This window comes from Hyla sarda, chromosome 8 (genome assembly GCF_029499605.1).
Source record: "Hyla sarda isolate aHylSar1 chromosome 8, aHylSar1.hap1, whole genome shotgun sequence".
In the NCBI taxonomy this organism is placed as follows: domain Eukaryota; kingdom Metazoa; phylum Chordata; class Amphibia; order Anura; family Hylidae; genus Hyla; species Hyla sarda.
This window is the reverse complement of record NC_079196.1, coordinates 34,371,266-34,394,596: the sequence shown is the minus strand read 5'-3', so window position 1 is coordinate 34,394,596 and position 23,331 is coordinate 34,371,266. Positions and strand designations below refer to the sequence as shown.

The following is a 23,331-nucleotide window of genomic DNA, read 5'->3' as shown; positions in this document are numbered from 1 at the left end:
TTCTTTTTGAATTTCCTTTCTGTCTGACCACAGTGCTCTCTGCTGACACCTCTGTCCATGTCAGGAACTGTCCAGAGCAGGCAAGGTTTCCTATGGGGATTTGCTCCTGCTCTGGACAGTTCCTGACATGGACAGAGGTGTCAGCAGAGAGCACTGTGTCAGACAGAAAGGAAATTCTAAAAGAAAAGAACTTCCTGGGCAGTATACAGCAGCTAAGTATTCTCTCACCTCCTAATAATGATATTTTTAGAGTTGCTGAGTTGCCCATAGCAACCAATCAGATCGCTTCTTTCATTTTGCAGAGGCCTTGTTAAAAATGAAAGGAGTGATCTGATTGGTTGCTATGGGCAACTAGGCAACTATTCCTCTGCACAGGTTTTCATAAATCTCCCCCCATGAGTGTAAATAGGTTTCACTGTCACTTAAGTTTTTTATTTTTGGTCACGGACACATGTTAAGTTTTGATTGGCGTTCAGTCCTGCACAAACTGCTAGATACACGGGAGAAGCGTGTCTCCTCCCCTCACATTGCACAAGACTGGCTCAGTAGACTTGGGCTTTGTTCACATGCAGAATGTTCTCACTGAATTTCCTCTACTTGTCCTTGCAAAAACAAGGGCACGTTAGTGATCTGCATCAGATTCCAATTGCAATTTACATGTGGAAATTCTTCCTTGAATCAAAACCCTATTGATGTCACTGGAATTTCCTCACGAGGAGTATTTCTCGGTCGCTCTTCATTGGGGGACACCTTACAGATGGGTATATGCTCTTGGCACTAGGAGGCGCTGACACTAGGAAAAAAGTCGGCTCCTCCCTGGCAGGATATACCCGCCCACCTGCAGTGAGGTAATCAGTTTTAACTAGTGTCAGCAGGAGGCAGACACAGTTCTGGCAGCTCCCCAGACCTGGTCTTTATTATTTTCTAGTAAGGGCTGTTTAGTTAGATTCTTTACTCCCTTTTGTTTCCCTCTTTTTCAGGTGTGGGTTCAGGAGCATGGCGCTACCTATTCCCCCATATGCGGCTAATGGGCACCGGTCATAAAAGTTAACCCCTTCCCGCTAGCGACCAACCCCTGGAGGGTTGTACCCTGGGTCCGGGTCCCCCACCGCTGCTGCTCAACCAGCTATCTTAGCCTGGTATGATGCAGCGCGGCCATAAGCTGGTTGAAGACGCCTAAGGTGAGTATAAGAAACTGGTCTCTGCAGGTGAGTATGTACTCCCCACCCCCCTCACCTAAAAAGGAACTCTGTCCTTTATTGGGGTCCTTATGGTGTGGTAGCTGTGTTCTGTATATGGAGGACAGCCACCGGCCCTTTGCAGCGGCTCCCTCCGGCAGATGTTGGGTGCTCGCTTGGTGAGGGGTTATGGCGGCACATGAATCCACCCTTCTTTTCCCCTGTGCCAGTGCGCGTTTCTGGGGTTATGGCGGCTCATGGACACCTTTCATCATCCCCCCGGCCCAGGGCCGAACGGGGAGGTCAGGCAGCACGCTATGCGGCTCTTTAGTATGGCCCACAGGTGCTTATCTACAGCCTTAACACTGTTCTCCTCCAGCGGAGTTTAGCTCTGCCCCTCCACCTTTTCGGTGGGGGGGGGGCGCCGCTCCGTCTGCCTCCCTGAGCTGCGGCCCGGCGGGAGCTCCTCCTATCCGGGCCGTTCTGTTGCCCTAGCCTCGGAGCTATGGGGTGGCGTAGCAGGCGCTTCTAAGCGTGCTGCTCCGTGCCGTCGCTGCACCTGAGGCTGGCTGCAGTGTGTGTGTTTTTTCTTATGAAAGCAGCCTTCTTATGAAAGAGTACTTCTCGTGGACGGTTGTTCACACTCCTTGCATCTTGTTGAACTCTGCACCTCATGGTATTAAGTCCCCAGTGAACCAAACAGTAATAATAGATGCAAAATTACATTTTAAAATGCAGCCGTGGAAAAGAAGTTTAAAAAAAAAAAATCCACATACATTTCCTGGGCACTATGACCATTTGGTGTACTTTTGGCGTCCTCTTGTGGCCAATTCATGTTTTGCACTCTAATTCTATTACAGCCTTGGCCGGCTAGATCTATTCTTCTCAGTTTAATATCTGCAGTCCTTTTCTAGAGTCTGCATTGGGGGCTGCTTAATTGTTTGTCACCCTAGACTGTGACCTGCCATACACTATACATGAGCTGCTTAATGTATCCCTCTGGCGTCCCTAATTCTGCATTGTTGCTCACGGTCATGGAGCATATGTGAAACGCCGTGACAGGTTATTGCCAGGGATGTATGGTCCCTTGAAATTATCGGGGATATATTCAAGCAATCTGTTCTCTCCTACCACTGAGTGCCTTACCTTTTATGCAAGCTCTTTGGCATTCCTGACACTCAAGTATCTTTTAAGGCTCCTCATCTGTCATGTCTGCCGGCCACCCATCCTGGGGTGTTCTTGGCATGTCATACTATATGATCCCTTCTTCACAGGCTACGGCATCTAGTGCTCCGGATCCTCACATCCAGCACTAGGTCTCCAGGGGAATATCCCTGTGTGGGCATGGTTTGGCCCTGATACACTATGCCAAACAGTGATCTTGCCTGTCACTCATCTCATGGCTGCCGCATTAGCGGCTGGCACTTCAGTACCCCACTGCTGGTGCGAGGTGTCCGAAGGAATGCCCCGTTGTCTTCTAGGGTCCTATACCAGTCAGTCAGACAATGGTTTCCTCTGCCGCCTGTCACACAGCTGAATTTTCTGCAGCTCGAGTTCCGTTACCTCACCGCTGTGCAAGGTGCCCAACGGAATGATTCGCTGTCCACTATAGATCCTTTCCAGTAAGCCAGACAGTTGTCTGCATGTTTTCTTCTGCCGCCTGTCGCTCGGCTGATGTTTTTGCGGCTGGAGTTCCGGTACACCACTGTTGTGTGCGGTATACGTAGAACTGACCCAGCGGGTCTCAAGGACACTATACAGGTTGTCAGCGATGCATTCCATGATTCCTCTGCCTCCCTCTATTCCCAGGGGGCGGGGTTTCTCGGCCTCTCTTCCCTCCCACCTATGACAAAGGGGCACAGTTAGCACCTGTCTGTTCCTTTTAGCCAAACGCCTGGGGGTGTTCTTGTTCAGCCAGACAGTTGTCTACACGGTTTCCTCCGCCATCGGTCTCTGACCTCTGGGCTGCCGCGGACATAGCCAAGGTTCCCGTACCTCACTGTTAAAAAAAAAAAGAAAAAAAAAAGGGTGAGGGATCTGGACGAGGGTTCCCTACAGTTATACGGGATAGCTACCAGTCGGACAATCCTTCGTCTGTTGGGTTTTCTGCACCACCGGGTCGCCCGTTGGATAGGCCGCACTCTAGTGCCCTGTTTTCTGTGGTAGGTGAATGGAGTGACCCTGGGTGCTCGGGAATCCTTTACCTGCAGGCCAGACGGTTTTCCGCATGGCTTATTACTCATTCGGTTTTCCTACCATACACTTTCACCCCTTTCCACAGGGGGTATGGGGATCAGGGAGCTTGGCATGGGTCTGTCCTTGAGTTTTCATCTCGACCACCCTTGTTTTGTTGTTTTTCTGCCACCAAGATGATGCCATCTCTCTTTTCCCACTATATAGGCGGAGTATCTGGCGGGGCCCCATGGGTTTTTTTTGAGAGCATTCAACAATGGTTTTTACTGTCAAGGCTTGTGTGCTTACTGACCACTATCACAGCCTGGCTCTCTTTCTGTTTTTTGGTTATCTACTGCTGCTCACGCAGCCTTGGCTCTCTCCTCTGTTGGAGGAGTTTGTACAATCTCCCTGGAAGGGTGTGTTCTTCCTTCCCTTTTTGTCTGTGTCCGTTGTACTGCACTGACACCACAGTCTTCTGTAGTAATCTTTTCTGTGTCCAGACCCGGAGAATCCCAGCTGGGTTCTCATTTGCTTCTCCCTCCATTCCCATTCTGGCGGGATGTTTCTTCAATGTGCTCTGGTCCGTTCGAACCACTGAGGTCTATGACTGGTTGGTCTCCTGGGCTTGAACTCTGTCCTAGGATGCTGTGGCGTGCCTTCCTTTCAGGAGGCTCTTCCAGTTCCTTGGTGATGGTTCAGGTCTTGGACATGAGTAGTGATCCGTCCAAGACTCCTCCGTGATCCCATTAGTTGGGGCGGTCTTTCTGTCCTGCACTCCTTCACTACTTCTTGGAAGTTTGTCGCCCGGAGAGTTTTCGCGCACGTCTGTTTTCCTTACTCTTCAGGGGTTCGTCTTCCAGGTTACTCCATGTCTCCAGTTTACTTGTCAGTCTCTCCGGTATCCGAGATCCCCCCCCCCCCCTCTTTCAGGGTGTTTGACGCTCCTTTCTTCCTTCGTGGTCCATGTCCTCCCGAGTTGGAGGGCGTTCAGGTTATCCGCTTTATACCAGTACGGCTATTGTCTCCTTTCTGGGTGCTCGTGGTGAGGGTTTTGGGTCTGCGGCTGTGCAGGTCTTTGCTCTCATGCACCGGACCTCTCCAGAGCAGGATTCCTTTCTTTTCTCTTTTCAAGTTTCTTGTGTCTTGGGTCTCTACAGAGGACGGCCCTTCCCTTGGCGTCCTAGTCAATCTCCTTGGACAGGAGATCTTCTGGGAGTTCAATTTCCAGGCCTAGTGTGTCTCTGCCTGGCGGGGCTCGTCCGCAGGCCTTGTGGACACGAGTTCAGTCTCGGGACTGATTCCTTTTCTCTGGGGGTTGTTTTTCCCACCCTAGGAGACTGCTTTGGTACATCCCATCAGTATGGTGTCCCCCAATGAAAAGCGACCGAGAAAAGGAGATTTTCTTTGTACTTGCCGTAAAATCTCTCTCGTAGCCTTCATTGGGGGACACCGCACCCACCCATTTCTTCAGCTTTTTTCCGGACTATTTTTTTCCGGTTCTTGGGTTATCTGGGATTCCTTTCTAGGGTCCTTTGAATGTATTTATTTGTTGGCTTCTTCTACTGCTTTGTGATAAAAATGATTACCTCACTGTAGGTGGCCAGGGAGGAGCTGACTTCTTTTTTTTTTATTCTAGTGTCAGCGCCTCCTAGTGGCAAGAGCATATACCCGTCTGTAAGGTGTTCCCCCAATGGATGCTACGAGAAAGATTTCACAGTGAGTACAAAAAAAAATTATTCCTTTTTCTGCTTCAAGAATGTCTATTCTTGAAGAAGAAAAAAAAACTCCTTTTCTAAGGACCTTCCGTTACCATCAATGGGGTTTTGGTTCCAGGCAGAATTTCCACATGTAAATTGAAGCAGATTCCAATCGACATTTCCTTGTGTGCCCTGGTTTTTGCATGAAGTAGAAGAAAATCAGGAAGAGTATTTTGCCATGAAGATGTTCCCACAGCTGAATTTCTGAGTGGAATATGCTAATAAAAGTCAGCTCGGGAATTCTCCAAAACTTACTGCATGTTGTGTTGAATGGAGATTTCGCTGTCCTATTCACACTGCAGAATTCCGCATTCCAGATTCTTCAATAACATTGACCCTGTCAATAATTTTTGAAGAATTTTTCATGCAGAGGGCCACTGAATTTTGGCCAGAATCTGTGTTGAACACAAAGAAATTCTGCACAAATTTTGCAAAAAAATCCACCGCCACCTTGGCAGAATGAAACTTGAGCAGAATCACAGAAATTCCACCATGTGAACATAGCCTTACAATGAAATCTGACTTCTGTAGCAAGATGAAAAAGGGAGCGATCCGAGGAGTGAATCTCTTAATCACACAATAACCCTGGTTCTATTTAACCCAACCCCCCTTTGCTGCAAATGGATGTACATTAATGTCCATTTGCGACTCCCGAGGTATGACGTGCGCATCATAACCAGTGGGTCCCGGTTGCTATGAACAACCAGGACCCACGGCTAATGTCCGGCATTAACCCTTTCAAGTTTGATTACTGCATCTAAAACGAAAGTAAACATTGCCGGTTAGCTCAGTGGTGCTGTTTGGGACCGCTGTGGTGAAATCACAGCATCCCGATTTCATGCGGTTCCTAACATGGACAGAGGTGGCAGCAGAAAGCACTGTGGTCAGACTGGAAAGAACTATACATACAACTTCCTCTGGAACATACAGCAGCTAATACAGTGCATAGTGAAAGTATTCGGCCCCCTTGAACTTTTCCACCTTTTGCCACATTTCAGGCTTCAAACATAAAGATATAAAACTGTTTTTTTGTGAAGAATCAACAACAAGTGGGACACAATAATGAAGTGGAACGAAATTGATTGGATACTTCAAACTTTTTAAACAAAAAAATGAAAAATTGGGCATGCAAAATTATTCAGCCCCCTTAAGTTAATACTTTGTAGCGCCACCTTTTGCTGCGATTACAGCTGTAAGTCACTTGGGGTAGGTCTCTATCAGTTTTGCACATCGAGAGACTGAAATTTTTGCCCATTCCTCCTTGCAAAACAGCTGGAGCTCAGTGAGGTTGGATGGAGAGCGTTTGTGAACAGCTGGAGCTCAGTGAGGTTGGATGGAGAGTGTTTGTGAACAGCTGGAGCTCAGTGAGGTTGGATGGAGAGCGTTTGTGAACAGCTGGAGCTCAGTGAGGTTGGATGGAGAGCGTTTGTGAACAGCTGCAGCTCAGTGAGGTTGGATGGAGAGCGTTTGTGAACAGCTGGAGCTCAGTAAGGTTGGATGGAGAGCGTTTGTGAACAGCAGTTTTCAGTTCTTTCCACAGATTCTCGATTGGATTCAGGTCTGGACTTTGACTTGGCCATTCTAACACCTGGATATGTTTATTTGTGAACCATTCCATTGTAGATTTTGCTTTATGTTTTGGATCAATCTCCCAATCTCAGACTCCATCAGGTTTTCTTCCAGAATGGTCCTGTATTTGGCTCCATCCATCTTCCCATCAATTTTAACCATCTTCCCTGTCCCTGCTGAAGAAAAGCCCAATCCATGATGCTGCCACCACCATGTTTGACAGTGGGGATGGTGTGTTCAGAGTCATGAGCTGTGTTGCTTTTACACCAAACATAACGTTTTGCATTGTTGCCAAAAAATTTGATTTTGGTTATATCTGACCAGAGCACCTTCTTCCACATGTTTGGAGTCTCCCAGGTGGCTTGTGGCAAACTTTTTATGGATATCTTTAAGAAATGGCTTTCTTCTTGCCACTCTTCCATAAAGGCCAGATTTGTGCAGTATACGAGTGATTGTTGTCCTGTGGACAGAGTCTCCCACCTCAGCTGTAGATCTCTGCAGTTCATCCAGAGTGATCATGGGCCTCTTGGCTGCATCTCTGATCAGTCTTCTCCTTGTATGAGCTGAAGGTTTAGAGGGACGGCCAGGTCTTTGTAGATTTGCAGGGGTCTGATACTCCTTCCATTTCAATATTATCGCTTGCACAGTGCTCCTTGGGATGTTTAAAGCTTGGGAAATCTTTTTGTATCCAAATCGGCTTTAAACTTCTCCACAACAGTATCTCGGACCTGCTTGGATCATTCAGAGATCCTCACTCAACTTCTGGAGAGAGTTTGCTGCACTGAAAGTAAAGGGGCTGAATAATTTTGCACGCCCAATTTTTCAGTTTTTTATTTGTTAAAGTTTGAAATATCCAATAAATTTCGTTCCACTTCATGATTGTGTCCCACTTGTTGTTGATTCTTCACAAAAAATAACTTTTATATCTTTATGTTTGAAGCCTGAAATGTGGCAAAAGGTCGAAAAGTTCAAGGGGGCCGGATACTTCCACTATGCACTGTAAGAACTGGAAGGATTAAGATTTTTGGATGGAAGTAATTTACAAATCTATAAAACTTTCTGGTACCAGTTGATTTGGGGGGGAAAAAAGAATTCCCCTGGAGTACCTCTTTAAGTCAGGTGATCAGCTGGGCTATTCTAGCACATTTTTTATTTTCTTTCTTGAAACAATTTGATCGTTTCGGTGGCTGTGTGTTTGGGATCATTGTCTTGCTGAATATGTCTGCCCCCATTTCATCTTCATTATCCTCGTAGATGGCAGCAGATTCTTGTCAAGAATGTCTTGGGTAATTTTTCCATTTATCCTTCCCTTCAACTATGTGAAGTTCGCAAGAACCATTTGCTGAAAAGCCGCCACAATGTTGTCCCTACCTCCAAACTTCTCTGTTGGTCTGGTGTTTTTAGGTTACTGTTTAGGGCCATTTCTCCTCCTCCAAACATGGGTTGTCATTACTGCAGAATAGCTTTCAGTTTGCCTAAAGAGCTGAGTCTTTGCTCCTCCTCATCTTGTTAGCAGTCGACTGGAAAGTACACTGCTCAAAAAAATATAAAGGAAACCCTAAGATAACGCATCCTAGATCTGAAAGAATGAACTAATCGTATGAAATACTTTCGTCTTTACGTTTACGTTGAATGTGTTGACAACAAAATCACGTAAAAATGATCAATGGAAATCAAATGTATCAACCCATGAAGGTCTGGATATGGAGACCCCACTACCGGCTGATCCAACTTTATGTAATGTCCTTAAAACAAGTCACAATGAGGCTCAGTAGTGTGTGTGGCCTCCACGTGCCCGTATGACCTCCCTACAATGCCTGGGCATGCTCCTGATGAGGTGGTGGATGGTCTCCTGAGGGATGTCCTCCCAGACCTGGTCTAAAGCATCCGCCAACTCCTGGACAGTCTGTGGTGCATGGAGCGAGACATGATGTCCCAGATCTGCTCAATCGGATTCAGGTCTGGGGAACAGGCGGACCAGTCCATAGCATCAATGCCTTCCTCTTGCAGGAACTGCTGACACACTCCAGCCACATGAGGTCTAGCATTGTCTTGTATTAGGAGGAACCCAGAGCCAACCGCACCAGCATATGGTCTCACAAGGGGTCTGAGGATCTCATCTCGGTACCAAATAGCAGTCAGGCTACCTCTGACAAGCACATGGCGGGCTGTGCGCCCCCCCAAAGAAATGCCACCTCGCACCATTACTGACCCCCCCTCAAACCGGTCATGCTGGAGGATGTTGCAGCCAGCAGAACATTCTCCATGGTGTCTCCAGACTGTCACGTCTGTCACATGTGCTCAGTGTAACCTGCTTTCATCTGGGAAGAGCACAGGACGCCAGTGGCGAATTTGCCAATCTTGGTGTTCTCTGGAAAATGCCAAATGTCCTGCACGGTGTTGGGCTGTAAGCACAACCCCCACCTGTGGACGCCGGGCCCTCATGGAGTCTGTTTCTGACCGTTTGAGTGGACACATGCACATTTGTGGCCTGTTGGGGGTCATTTTGCAGGGCTCTGGCAGTGCTCCTGCTTGCACAAAGGTGGAGGTAGCGGTCCTGCTGCTGGTTGTTGTCCTCCTACGGCCTCCTCCATGTCTCCTGATGTACTGGCCTGTCTCCTGGTAGCGCCTCCATGCTCTGGACACTACGCTGACAGACACAGCAAACCTTCTTGCCACAGCTCGCATTGATGTGCCATTCTGGATGAGCTGCACTACCTGAGCCACTTGTGTGGGCTGTAAACTCTGTCTCATGCTACCACTAGAGTGAAAGCACCGCCAGCATTCAAAAGTGACCAAAACATCAGCCAGGAAGCATAGGAACTGAGAAGTGGTCTATGGTCACCACCTGCAGAACCACTCCTTTATTGGGGGGTGTCTTGCTAATTGCCTATAATTTCCACCTGTTGTCTGTTCCATTCGCACAACAGCATGTGAAATTGATTGTCAATCAGTGTTGCTTCCTGAATGGACAGTGTGATTTCACAGAAGTGTGATTGACTTGGAGTTATGTTGTGTAGTTTAAGTGTTCCCTTTTTTTGAGCAGTGTATAAAGGGACTATATTGTCAGCTGCCAGAAGAGGAAGGAGACTAATCCTTTCCATTGCCTGCCCTCAGAGGAGGAAGTTGACTGATTCTGGTCATAGTCTGCCTTCCCCCAGAGTAGGAAGGAGACTGATTTGGCCATAATCTACCCCAGAGGAAATGGGAGACTAATTCTGTCCATAGCCTGTTCCCAAATTGGGAAGGGGACTGATTTGGTATAGTCTGCCCCCAGCAGCACAAGAGGGAACGCAGATGAAAGCAACCGTTTGAGAAACTTTATTTTGTACTAGAAACTGCAAATTATAATAAATGTAAACATTTCATAGGGAAATTATTTATGGGGATAACCTACATGTATTTTGTTTTCGTGGGTTATTATAGAACAGAACATCTGAGAGAGGTGCATAGAAATGAGACCATTGTGGCATAGTAGTGTAAATAGTTTATTTGATCATAGGCAATGGACAGAGCAGAAACATAACATGGAGTGTTTCTAGAATTACTAAACAGCTGGAGTTACACTAAAGAAAACATGCCAACCTCCCGACATTGCTGTAAGCTACCTTTCATATTAGTTTTTAATTGTTTAGATTTAGATTTGATATGGATCATTTTCGATCAATTTTCTACAATATTTTATTTAAAAAAAAACAAAACAAAAAAACACATTATCATCTATCATTGGCATGTTCTCCCCAGCAGGTAAAGTACACACTTGTGCAAATGTAACATGTATAGGCAATTGTACACAAGAAAAAGAATCCGTTAAGGTTAAGCCGATGTTGCAACCGTGATCCCAGTTCATTTAGTTAAATACAAAAAAAATAAAAAAATTTAAAAAAAAGGAGAAAACTATAAGTTAAAATAACATTCAGATTGTATAGCACGGGCTGATGCGATTTATTATTATTATTATTATTATTATTTTTTTAAACAATATTTACATTATCACTCAGCGGCTAAACCGGGAAAATTCAGTATAAAACAAAAAAAAACGCACCAACTTTGTAGCAAAATATCTGTACATTTAAAAACAGATCATCATAAAACTACAGAATATTCGAGGAGAAAAAATCTGGTCCACAAATAAAAATTTAGCAGAGAAAAAAAAATTGTTTTAAAAAACTTTGACCAGAGCAAATGTTTACCAGAACTTACACATTCTTGCACGTGCATTTTTTTTTGTTTGTTTTGTTTTTATAAAAGAATCTATTTTTTTTTTTTTTTTTTTTTTTTTAATGGAACCTTGTATCCAATGTGAAACATAAGCTATGTTGTAAGTCTCCTCTCTAGTGGTTAAATACTATACAATTTTTATTAATTTTTTTACTTTACATAAACCATTTAGTTCTCTATCAAAGTCTGCAGAAAAGGATCAGTGCGTTCTGATAAAATGAAATGGGTTAAAGGGGTACTCCGGTGGAAAACCTTTTTATTTTAAATCAACTGGTGCCAGAAAGTTGAACAGATTTGTAAATGACTTCTATTAAAAAAATCTAAATCCTTCCTGTACTTATTAGCTGCTAAATACTACAGAGGAAATTCTTTTCTTTTTGGAACACAGAGCTCTCTGCTGACATCACGAGCACAGTGCTCTCTGCTGACATCTCTATCCATTTTAAGAACTGTCCAGAGTAGGAGAAAATCCCCATAGCAAAACATATGCTGCTCTGGACAGTTCCTTAAATGGACAGAGATGTCAGCAGAGAGCACTGTGCTCATGATGTCAGCAGAGAGCTCTGTGTTCCAAAAAGAAAAGAATTTCCTCGGTAGTGTTCAGCAGCTAATAAGTACTGGAAGGATTTACATTTTTTTTAATAGAAGTCATTTACAAATCTGTTTAACTTTCTGGCACCTGTTGATTAAAAAAAAAATAATAATAATTTAAAGTTTTCCACCGGAGTACCCCTTTAAATTTTGTGTCCTGCTTTATAGGATTAAAGGGTACTCCGCTGCTAGACATCTTATCCCCTATCCAAAGGATAGGGGATAAGATGTCTGATCGCAGGGGTCGTGATGTCACTCCACGCCCCCTCTTGATGCCACACCCCCTCCATTCATGTCTATGGGAGGGGGCGTGACGGTCCCATATACATGAATAGAGGGGGCGTGACATCACGACCCCCCCGCGGGAAAACAGCATTCTAAATATACTGTTTAGAACAGCGAGTCACAGGGGGTCCCAGCTTCGGAATCCCCACAATCAGACATCTTATCCCCTATCCTTTGAATAGGGGATAATATCTATAGGGCCGGAGTGCCCCTTTAAAGGATATAGACACAATCACTTGTTGGACTCATCTGGACACAGACAGCATAAAAAAAAAAATGGTACAGATCCGATTCCACCAGCTGCAAAAGGGCAAACCTATGTGTTAAAACCTAAAAAGTTGATATGATATAAAAAAGGAGGAAAAAAAAACAAAAACCCTTCTTCTCTAATATCCTACAACCCTTTTAGGTTCAGGGCTACAATGAGAATTTTTTGTAGCCATATTGATTAATTTGAACCATGGAGTTACAGCTGCATTCCACAGAAATAATTGAGCTGCAGGCAATCTTGTGGACTGCAGCTGACACCCGATCTCGTAGTAAAACAAAACAAAAAAATTCTCCGGGTCTAAAGAAAAGCTCAACTTTATGGACAACATTTCAAAGATTAAAATCGACAAAATTATTATTATTTTTTTTTAAAGGGGTACTCCAAAGGATAGGGGATAACATGTCTAATTGTGCGGGTCTGGCTGCGGGAGTCTGTCATGCCCCCTCCCAGAGACATGAATGGAGGAGCGTGGTGTGACGTCACAATCACAGAAGCCCCAGGCTTCCGTGACCGTAGCGCCGCAGTGTCGGCCCGGAGATCCTTTCAATAGGAGATAACTAGAGGTGAGAGAACTTACAGTAAATTTGATTTGTCACGAACTTCTCGGCTCGGCAGTGGATGACTTATCCTGCGTAAATTAGTTCAGCTTTCAGGTTCTCCGATGGGCTGGAAAAGGTGGATACAGTCCTAGGAAAGAGTCTCCTAGGACTGTATCCACCTTTTCCAGCCCACTGGAGCACCGGAAAGCTGAACTAATTTATGCAGGAAAAGTCATCAACTGCCGAGTGGAGAAGTTCGTGACGAATCAAATTTACTGTAAGTTCGCTCATCACTAGAGATAACATGTCTAGGGAAAACTTCTTTTTTTTTTTTAAATCAACTGATGCCAGAAAGTTAAACAGATTTGTAAATTACTTCTATTAAAAAATCATAATCCTTCCAGTACTTATTAGCTGCTGAATACAACAAAGGAAATTATTGTCTTTTTGGAACACAGAGCTCTCTGCTGACATCACGGGCACAGTGCTCTCTGCTGACATCTCTGTCCAATTTAGGAACTGTCCAGAGCAGCATAGGTTGGCTATGGCGATTTTCTCCTACTCTGGACAGTTCTTAAAATGGACAGAGATGTCAGCAGAGAGCACTGTGCTCTTGATTCAGCAGAGAGAACTGTGTTCCAAAAAGAAAAGAATTTCCACTGTAATATTCAGCAGCTGATAAGTACTGGAAGGATTAAGATTTTTTAATAGAAGTAATTTACAAATCTGTTTAACATTCTGGCACCAGTTGATTTAAAAAAAAAAAAAAAAAAAACGAAAGTTTTCTACCGGAGTACCCCTTTAACTAGTACTTTCTTTTAATCATCTTGTGCTAATACAGAGTTGCATGGCTTTCCTCTTTTCATTGTGGGAGATGAATGTAGTTTTCTCTGGAGGTCCATAGTTGGAGACCACCGACCTAGGGGTCTTTATTACCGAACCATGGGGACTGCAAGTGCTACGATCTTTGGACTAGGGACTACTCAGGGTTTGTTTATAGTCTTGAGCTTTTTTTTTATTTTTATTTTTTTGCATGTAAAATATACATTTTAATTTTTTTATTTTTTTTGTAGATTTAAATTGTAATATAAAAAAATAAATAAATATCACATACAGAGTGTTCATTCTTTTACAGACAGATGGTATCACATTCTTCAGCATGCTGGGAGTTATAGTTGCAAAAACCAAAAAAAAGTCATGCAAGTGCTTTTTGTCTGTACCCAGATGGCCGATTCTGCTTTTTTATCTGGAGGTTTATGATATGTACCGTATTTTTCGCCATATAAGACGATCCGGCATATAAGACGCACCCAATTTTAAAGAGTGAAAAGCTAGAAAAAAAAAGATTCTGAACCTTCAACCTGCGGACCTCTAGATGTTGCAAAACTACAACTCCCAGCAAGCCCGGACAGCCGTTGGCTGTCCGGGCATGCCAGGAGTTGTAGTTTTGCAACATCTGGAGGTCCGCAGGTTGAAGACCACTGGTGTAGGAGGTAATACTTAGTGTTGAGCGGCATAGGTCATATTCGAATTCGCGATATTTCGCAATTATATGGACGAATATTCATCATATATTCGCAAAATTTGCATATTCGTAATATTCGCGTTTTATTTGCGCATATACGAAAATTCGCATATGCAAATTTTCGCATGTGCGAAAACTTGTGCGCCAGTCTCCCACAGTAGTATTAGAGCCTTCTTTACACCACACAAGATGGGAGCGGAGAGGGGTGATCACTGTGATGTGTACTGTGAAAAAAAACAAAAAATTAATATTCGTAATTACGAATATATAGTGCTATATTCGCGAATAAAATTTACATTGCGAATATTCGCGAGCAACACTAGCTACCTGTACAGTACTCACCTGTCCCCGCTGCTCCGGACCGTCACCGCTGCCCTGGATATCGCCCCCCCATTGCTGTCGCCGCGTCCCCGTCGCTCCGGAACGTCTCTGCTGCCGGGTATCCTTGCTCTCCGTCGCCGCCATTACGTCGCAACATACGCCGCTACGCACTCAGCTCCTATTGGATGACGGGACGGCGTGCGCAACGACGTGATGACAACTAAGGAGAGCGCCGGCCATGCAGGGGATCCCGGCACGGAGCAGACACCGAGGAGGCAGGTAAGGTCCCTCCCGGTGTCCTGTAAGCTGATCGGGACGCCGCGGCGGTCCCGAACAGCCCGACTGAGCAACCGGGTTAGTGTCACTTTCGCTTCAGGCGCGGTGGTCAGCTTTGATTGCCGCGTCTGAAGGGTTAATACAGGGCATCACCGCGATCGGGGATGTCCTGTATTAGCCGCGGGTCCCGGCCGTTGATGGCCGCAGGGACCGCCGCGATAGCACAGGGTTTAATGTGTATTTGCCGTATAAGACACACCAACTTCCCCCCCCCCAGTTTTGGGGAAGAAAAAGTGCGAAAAATACGGGTATATATATATAAAAAAAAAAAAAATACTCATTGACATTCATCCAGTTATGGAACTGACCTTCTCAAGCCTAATACTGTCTAGTAAACCGGTGCTAGTCAATCATTTCAAAAAATTGGCATTTCAAAGGCTGCAGGCTCCAGAAAAAAATTGCACACAAATAAAAAGTAACCAGGACAACAATCTCATATATATATATATATATATATATATATATATATAAAAAGCCATTAAATCTACGCCTCTTAAAGGTGCAGTGTTCTCTTTTAGTCCTTCACTCGCGACATAAGCCCTTGAATTGGATTGACCTTTAAGTGCAACGTAACGCACCAAACTACGTCCCGCCCCTACGTTTTACGTCCAGTCCATGTGTCGGTATTATTTACAAAAACCAAAGGGTAACTCCTACAGGCGATTACCGACCACTCGTTCAAGTCATATGTAACAAAATAAAAAATGATGTATTGTACATTTTGGTTAAAAATACTGAGTAACGTATTGGTGTAAAGATACCTGATCAAATCAAGTTGTATTGCTCATTTGAGCAGGTATGTTGGATTTAGGCACTTGTTAGCTACAATATTGGACAATATATATATATCTGCAATGAGTGGAGGTTCCAGCTCACATCATCATCCCGGATGCAGTCTTTCATTTGTGATCGGTTTGAGCCCTTTTGCAGTTCAATGAAGGTGCCGGCAAAAATGGCGGCCGTTGTGCATCACCGACGAGGGATAACGGTCCGATTCCCGTCACATACAAAACACGTGCACGCCCCCGCTGGTTTAAAAGAAAGGATGGGGGGCTCCATCTCATACTGGTATCTCAGCACCGTTCACAGAACGCATATTCTGGTCATCGAAGCGCTTCCTCACGCTTCTCCTCACCGCATCGGCTCTCCTATACGGTTGGCTTCTAAGATCTGCAAGAAGAAGGGAAGGATTAGGGTTTTTGTTTTTTTACTTTTTTGGTGTTGGGTGAAACAGACAATAGACGTCTGGCAGCCAATCAAAGCAGCTTGTAGAGAAAGGAAAGTCAAATTTTAGACTGATGAAGGAACGCAAATCATTTAGAAAGTGACGATGGATGAGCGGAAGGAGGAAAAAAAAGAATAAAGTTTTGCTGTCTTAGACTGTACGTGTAACTTTTTATTTAAAGGGGTACTCCACCGGACTTTGTAAATTGTAGATTTGTAAATTACTTCTATTAAAAAAAATCTTAACTTCCTCCGTAGCATACAGCAGCTGATAAGTACTGGAATGATTCTTTTCTTTTTGAATTTCTTTCCAGTCTGACCACAGTGCTCTCTGCTGACACCTCTGTTCGCATCAGGAACTGTCCAGAGCAGGAGAGGTTTGCTATGGGGATTTGCTCCTACTCTGGACAGTTCCTGACACAAACTGAGGTGTCAGCAGAGAGAGCACTGTGGTCAGACTGAAAAGAAATTCAAAAAGAAAATAACTTCCTCTGTAGCATACTGCAGCTGATAAGTACTGGAAAGATTAAGATTTTTTAATAGAATTAATTTACAAATCTGTTTAACTCTCTGGCACCAGTTGATTTAAAAAAAAAAAAAAAATTCCCACCAGAATACCCCTTTAAGGGGCGTTTGGTAAGTAGCAGAAAAGTTGATGGGTGTTTTTAATAATAATTGAATATTAAAAGGACACCATCCTGGAAAGGTTTTTAAAAACAAGATCCAATCCTGATTTTGGCGTAACATTTTTTTAAATGGGGTTATTCAACAAAAAATGTGTTTTCCCCCATCCAAAAGATCAGGGGAAAGGTATTTGATCAGAACTGCTCCTATGCAGACCTATATGTTTCCATGGTTACAGACTACAATCCTGTGTACAATCACAATTAGAGATGAGAGAATTTACAGTAAATTCGATTCGTCACAAACTTCTCGGCTCGGCAGTTGATGACTTATCCTGCATAAATTAGTTCAGCTTTCCGGTGCTCCGGTAGGCTGGAAAAGGTGGATACAGTCCTAGGAGACTCTTTCCTAGGACTGTATCCACCTTTTCCAGCCCACCGGAGCACTTGAAGGCTGAACTAATTTATGCAGGATAAGTCATCAACTGCCGAGCCGAGAAGTTCGTGACGAATCAAATTTATTGTAAATTCGCTCATCTCTAATCACAATACACCGGTTTTCCCTGCTATTGAGCTCCAGACATGCAAGGACAGCTAGGAGAACAACGGCCACAATCCGACACAGAATGGTCCAAGTAAAACTTTTTTGTTTTTTGATATTAAAGGGGTACTCCCCTGGAAAACATTTCTTTTAAATCAACTGGTACCAGAAAGTTAAACAGATTTGTAAATTACTTCTATTAAAAAACCTTAATCCTTCCAGTACTTATCAGCTGCTGTATACTTCACAAGAAGTTCTTTTCTTTTTGAATTTCTTTTCAGTCTCACCACAGTGCTCTCTGCTGACACCTCTGTCCATGTCAGGAACTGTCCAGAGCAGGAGAGGTTTGCTATGAGGATTTTCTCCTACTCTGGGCAGTTCCTAAAATGGACAAAGGTGTCAGCAGAGAGCTCTGTGGTCAGAAAGAAAGGGAATTCAAAAAGAAAAGAACTTCCTCTGGAACATATAGCAGCTGATAAGTCAGTGTTTTGCCAACCAGGGCTCCTCCAGCTGTTGCCAAACTACAACTCCCAGGGAATGCTGGGAGTTTCGTTTGGCAACAGCTGGAGGAGCCCTGGTTGGGAAACACTGATAAGTACTGGAAGAGTTAAGACTTTTAAATAGAAGTAATTTACAAATCTGTTTTACTTTCTGACACCAGATGATTTAAAAAAAATGTTTTTCAGTGGAGTACCCCTTTAAAAGGATACATCGATGGAAACTAACATAGTCACTGTCTGACAGGTTTCAGTCAAAAGGCCTTATTCATCGACTTCATCATAGTCTATCATTAAGGCCCGAAAGCCGAAACGTGTCAGGAAGTGACTGTTTTGTTTCCCTCGATGTATCTCAATTTTAATAGACCGAAATAAAGAAAGAAGTTTTAATTCTGTGCTGAAAAGGTCTCCTTTATAACCCTGTTTAGGCTGGGTTCACGCTATGATTTGACGATATGGGAACCGGATCCGGCAGGGGGGAGTAAAACCGGGCGCTCCAGTGTCCCAGCTGGACCCGGCCCCCATCTCATTCATTTTTGCCTAAAACCGTGGAGCGCCCGATTTTCACTCCCCACAGCTGGATCTGGTTCCCGTATCATAGTAACAAAGTTAATAAGGTTGAAAAAAAAGACCAGAGTCCATCAAGTTCAACCTATCATCAAATCGTAGTGTGAATGCAGCCTTAGTATAATCCAGCAGTTAAGTGCTCTATTCCCTCTTCTATAATCTGTAGGTCCCCGAGAAGACCCAGAAAATAAAAAAGAGTAACACTTCACAGGGATTGTATGCAGTCGCTAACCATGGAACACTTAGGTCTGCATGGGGGCTGTAGAAATAAAACAGTAGGCTCAGTGTGTGATCTTTAAGGGGACATATGACCAACCTAAAAAAAATAGATTTTACTGTCATTAAATGGCTTAGGGTGCCCTGGACAAACACCTTTTTACATTTTATTGCTACACTTTTTTGTTCCTGAGATATGAGAGTTTATATACAGGGAATCGGTCACATGGGCGTGAACTTAATTTAAATTATGGGAGTGACTATCAAGTGATGGGTGGGATTAAACAGTCAGGGGGTGTGGATATTTTACATTCAGAGCCATTTATGCCTGACTGTATAATCCTGGCCAACAACTGACTATTAAAATTAAGTTCCCGCCCATCTAACTGATTTCCTGAATTGTCAGACAAACTATAAACCCTCATATCTCTGGAACGTAAAATTGTATCAAGAAAATATAAAAAGGTGCGTGATCAGGACATCCCAAGCTATTTAATTATAATGCAATCTTATTTTTCAGGGGTGGGTCATATGTCCTCTTTAAAGGAGATGTCCGGCGCAGACTTTTTTCTATTCCGTCCTGTCCGGGCTGCAAAAAAAGACAAAACAAACATTCACTTACCTCCATATGTTCTCCCCGAGCTCCGCAACAGCTGAGCCCGGTCGGCCGGGTTGTCTGCTTCCTACTTCCTTTAGCCCGGTACGTCACACGGAGCTTCAGCCTATCACCAGCCACAGTGATGTCCCGCCTCGGCTGGTGATAGGCTGAAGCGCCGTGTGATGTACCGGGCTAAAGGAAGTAGGAAGCAGACAGCCCGGCCGACCGATCAGCTGTTGCGGAGCTCCGGGGCAACATATGGAGGTAAGTGAAAGTTTGTTTTGTCTTTTTTTTTTGCATTCCGGGCAGGACAGAATAGAAAAAGTCTGAACCGGACATCTCCTTTAAGGCCTCTTTCATAATGCCCGTCAGGGAAACAGGAGAATAGCGGGAGAAAAAAATACATTATGCAACATCTTTTTCTCCCGCTACTCCCATTAAAAAAAAATAAGGGTGCCCGACGGACCCCATAATGGTAAATGGGATCTGTCGGACTCCATTGTTTCCCGTTGTGCCCAGTCCAGATATAGGACGTTAAGGGCATAAAAAAAAAAAAAAAAAAAGAGCCTAATGGACGTTTTCTGACGGGGCACAAAGGCAGTGTGAAAGGGGCCTAAAGGGGTTTTGCAGCCATGAACATTTATTCTCTATCCACAAAGCGCTGTACTCAGCTATTCTTGGCACAGATGGTGTGCCAGTTGGGTATGAGCACAGATGGTGCACCAGTTGGGTATGAGCACAGCCACTCCATTCAGAAAGAGGATTCACGAGTCCACATCTTGATATCACAGGGGGTCCCATGGGTCCTGTGGTCAGGAGATAAGTGTCCATGATGGCAAAACTGCAATGACTTGTCTTTTGTGCAATACAACTAGTGGTGTATGTAAATTGTATCTGTCCACGTTGGAGTTTAAAAGGGTATTCCACTGCTCAGCATTGGGAACAAACTGTTCCAAACGCTGGAACCGGCGCCGGGAGCTTGTGACGTCATAGCCCGCCCCCTCATGGTGTCCAACCCCGCCCCCTCAATGCAAGTCTATGGGAGGGGGCATATATGTTGCCCTAAACCGTCTCCTTGAAATACGACAGGGATCCGAAGTGAGAGCGCCATGCGCATTTGAGGCCTAAATTAGGGATTTGCATAGGGGCGGACCTGGATGCCCTGCCCCCTCATGAAGTCACGCCCCGCCCCCCTCAATGCAAGTCTATGGGAGGGGGCGTGACGGCCGTCACGCCCCCTCCCATAGACTTGCATTGAGGGGGGCGGGGTGTGACTTCATGAGGGGGGCGAGGCTATGACAACACAAGCTCCCGGCGTCGGCTCCAGCGTTCGGAACAGTTTGTTCCAAACACTGAGCAGCGGAGTACCCCTTTAATGTGTTATCCGCCTTTGTGATTCCAGTCTTGGAGTCACAAGAGGAAATATGCTACAGAAACTTCAACGGTGTCCCTTTAATAATGTTTTATCTTCACACTGGCTGCTAAGGGCATTACAACCTTCTAGATGTCTCTATTCAGAGAAAAAATTTAAAATAATTTGCTCAGGATAGATTTATTTAGAATATCTATTGCTATAAATCAAAGTCACATTGATTGTATAGTCAGCAAATACACAAACCAGGATCTTTGTAACTATATCTTTATCCCTTTTTAATACTTTTATTTTGCGCCATCACCAGACTGCTATTGAGGGATCTGTTCTCCCCAATATAAGGTATTAAGATCTGTCACCAGCAGCGAGGCGACTGTTTCCTGTCAGTAACAGAGTATAAAAATGAATTATTATTATTATAAACAATTCAAGGGTTTTAGAAGAAAAGTAGATTTTAGAAGACATTGCGGAGATTGTCCAGGAGTTTTAAACCGAACCTCATGATACAGTATGATTTAACTGTCCAGCAGGCAGGTTCAGAGAATAATTAGTGTGAGATCAGGGAGAATTGATGGGGCAGGTAGGGGAGAGATTTATTGTGGGCTGAGAAAAAAAAAAAGGGGCTTCAGGAGACTGGGCAAGCTGGGTGGCACACAGTTAGAATGCCAACCCGATTTCCCAGTCTCAAAGCGTGTTTGTTTTCCTTTCCCACGAGATTTAGATAGAAAGACCGTCAATGTAGGGTACTGTAGTACTGATATATAACAAAGATGTTATATGTGACATTGCTAACTATGCAAGCCATGCACTGAGAGGTAGAGCTTCACTTTAGCTACTTGTTACTTATACACAGTGAGGGGCTACTAACTAAAGGGTTGACATTATGAATGTGGCATCCAAGGGGGGACCAATGGGTCCCAGACCCCTCTATGATATGTCATATTTGGGGATTTAACTTCATGTAACACATTCACATGAATATTGGTACAGTTGACAAAATGGCCGCCTCCACTGTGTAAAGGTGACAAGACCGAACACGAGTAACTGCTCTGGCATACAGAGAGAGGAGGAAACCAAGTAAAAAATGATGCTTGCCAGCTCTGTGTATCCTCCACCACCGGTGTGCTAGAAGAAATCCTTACCCTCGAATGAACATTTGGGAATTTAGTGATATTATTCTTCTTTAAGGCTAAACAGGAGAAAACAAAATGGTGGTTAAATTATTAAAGAAAATAATGTCTGGGAAGCGCAGAGAACGTGAGAGAGTCATTCAGTATCTCAAGCGTGTCAGCCGCTCAAGCGGGGAAGAAAAACAGAAAGGAGGTGGGGTTAAGCAGGGTGTGGCAGCGGACAAGATGGCCGCTCAGTTAGATCATTATAAGCTTTTATTAATATATTTATGATTGTTATTAATGTTTTTTAGGATTTTCTTAAGTATTGAGGCAAGCTGCTTTGAAGATTGGCTCCAGAGAGATCATTAATACAGCAATTAACATGGAAAGGAAAATAGTCATCCCAGGACACTGAGAAATACACGAGAGAAACTCCGTACAACAGCGTCTATCTGTGGTGAGCTCTTGTGTCTGATGGACGTCCAATGGGATTGGCACCGGCGGTCAGTAGAGTGCACACAGGTTTATTCACAAAGGGGTTGTGCAGGGTTAGAATATCACGGCTGCTTTCTTTCACAGACAGCGCCACACTTGTCCACAGGTTGTGTTTGGTAGGGCACCACAGGCCCATTCACTTCAGCGATACCAGATACAACCCATGGACAGGAGTGGCGCTGTTTTTGAAAGCCACCAATTCTAAGCCTGTCCAACCTCGTTTTGCCCTTTCCAGTTCCAAAACAATTAAATATTTTCAACAATTTACTGTATATATGTATGGAGCACTGCTTTACACGACCAACCTGGTATTTTTATTTTATTTTCTCTTTTGGATGTGCTGCTTCTATTTGGTATCTATCTATCTATCCATCTACCTCATTACTATCTATCTATCTCATATTTATCTATATCTCATATCTATCTCTCATATCTATCTATCCATCTATCTACCTCAATTACTATCTATCTACCTCATTACTATCTATCTATCTCATATTTATCTATCTCATATCTATCTATCTATCTATCTATCTATCTATATCTCATATCTATCTATATATCATATCTATCTATCTATCTCCTATCTATCTATCTATCTCCTATCTATCTATCTATCTATCTATCTCCTATCTATCTATCTATCTATCTATCCATCTACCTCATTACTATCTATCTATCTCATATTTATCTATATCTCATATCTATCTATCTATCTATCTATCTATCTATCTCATATCTATCTATCTCATATCTATCTATCTATCTAGCTCATATGTATCTCATCTCTCTCTTATATCTATCTATCTCTCTATCTCATATCTATCTATCTATCTCATATCTATCTATCTCTCTATCTCATATCTATCTATCTATCTATCTATCTAATATCTCACATAAGGTTGTGCTGCTTTCCTTGGGATATATCTCATATCTATCTATCTATCTCATATCTATCCATCTATCTATCTATCTATCTCATATCTATCTATCTACCTCATATCTATCTCATATCTATCTATCTCATATCTATCTATCTATCTATCTCATATCTATCTCATATCTATCTATCTATCTATCTATCTATCTCATATCTATCTATCTATCTATCTCATATCTATCTCATATCTATCCATCTATCTATCTCATATCTATCTATCTATCTCATATCTATCTATCTCATATCTATCTATCTATCTATCTATCTCATATCTATCTATCTCATATCTATCTATCTATCTCATATCTATCTCATATCTATCTATCTATCTATCTATCCCATATCTATCTATCTATCCCATATCTATCTATCTCATAT

General features: G+C 43.6%; 1 protein-coding gene across 8 annotated transcripts in view; it reads right to left on the bottom strand.

Annotated features, from left to right (window-relative positions):
• Positions 1 to 13,347: 13,347 nt before the first annotated feature.
• Positions 13,348 to 23,331, bottom strand: part of FMNL2 (formin like 2) — a 358,580-nt gene continuing 348,596 nt past the window's right edge. For 5 of the 8 annotated variants that reach the window (XM_056536957.1, XM_056536956.1, XM_056536954.1 and 2 more), the window contains one exon: positions 14,018 to 15,938. Coding sequence is in view for 4 of the 8 variants with exons in the window: in XM_056536954.1 (XP_056392929.1) it covers positions 15,829 to 15,938 (110 nt within the window). In the remaining 4 variants the exon portion in view is untranslated. Of the gene's footprint in view, positions 13,956 to 14,017; positions 15,939 to 21,501; positions 21,596 to 23,331 lie in introns of those variants that run through there. The other 3 variants (XM_056536955.1, XM_056536960.1, XR_008847349.1) reach the window with 2 other exon arrangements.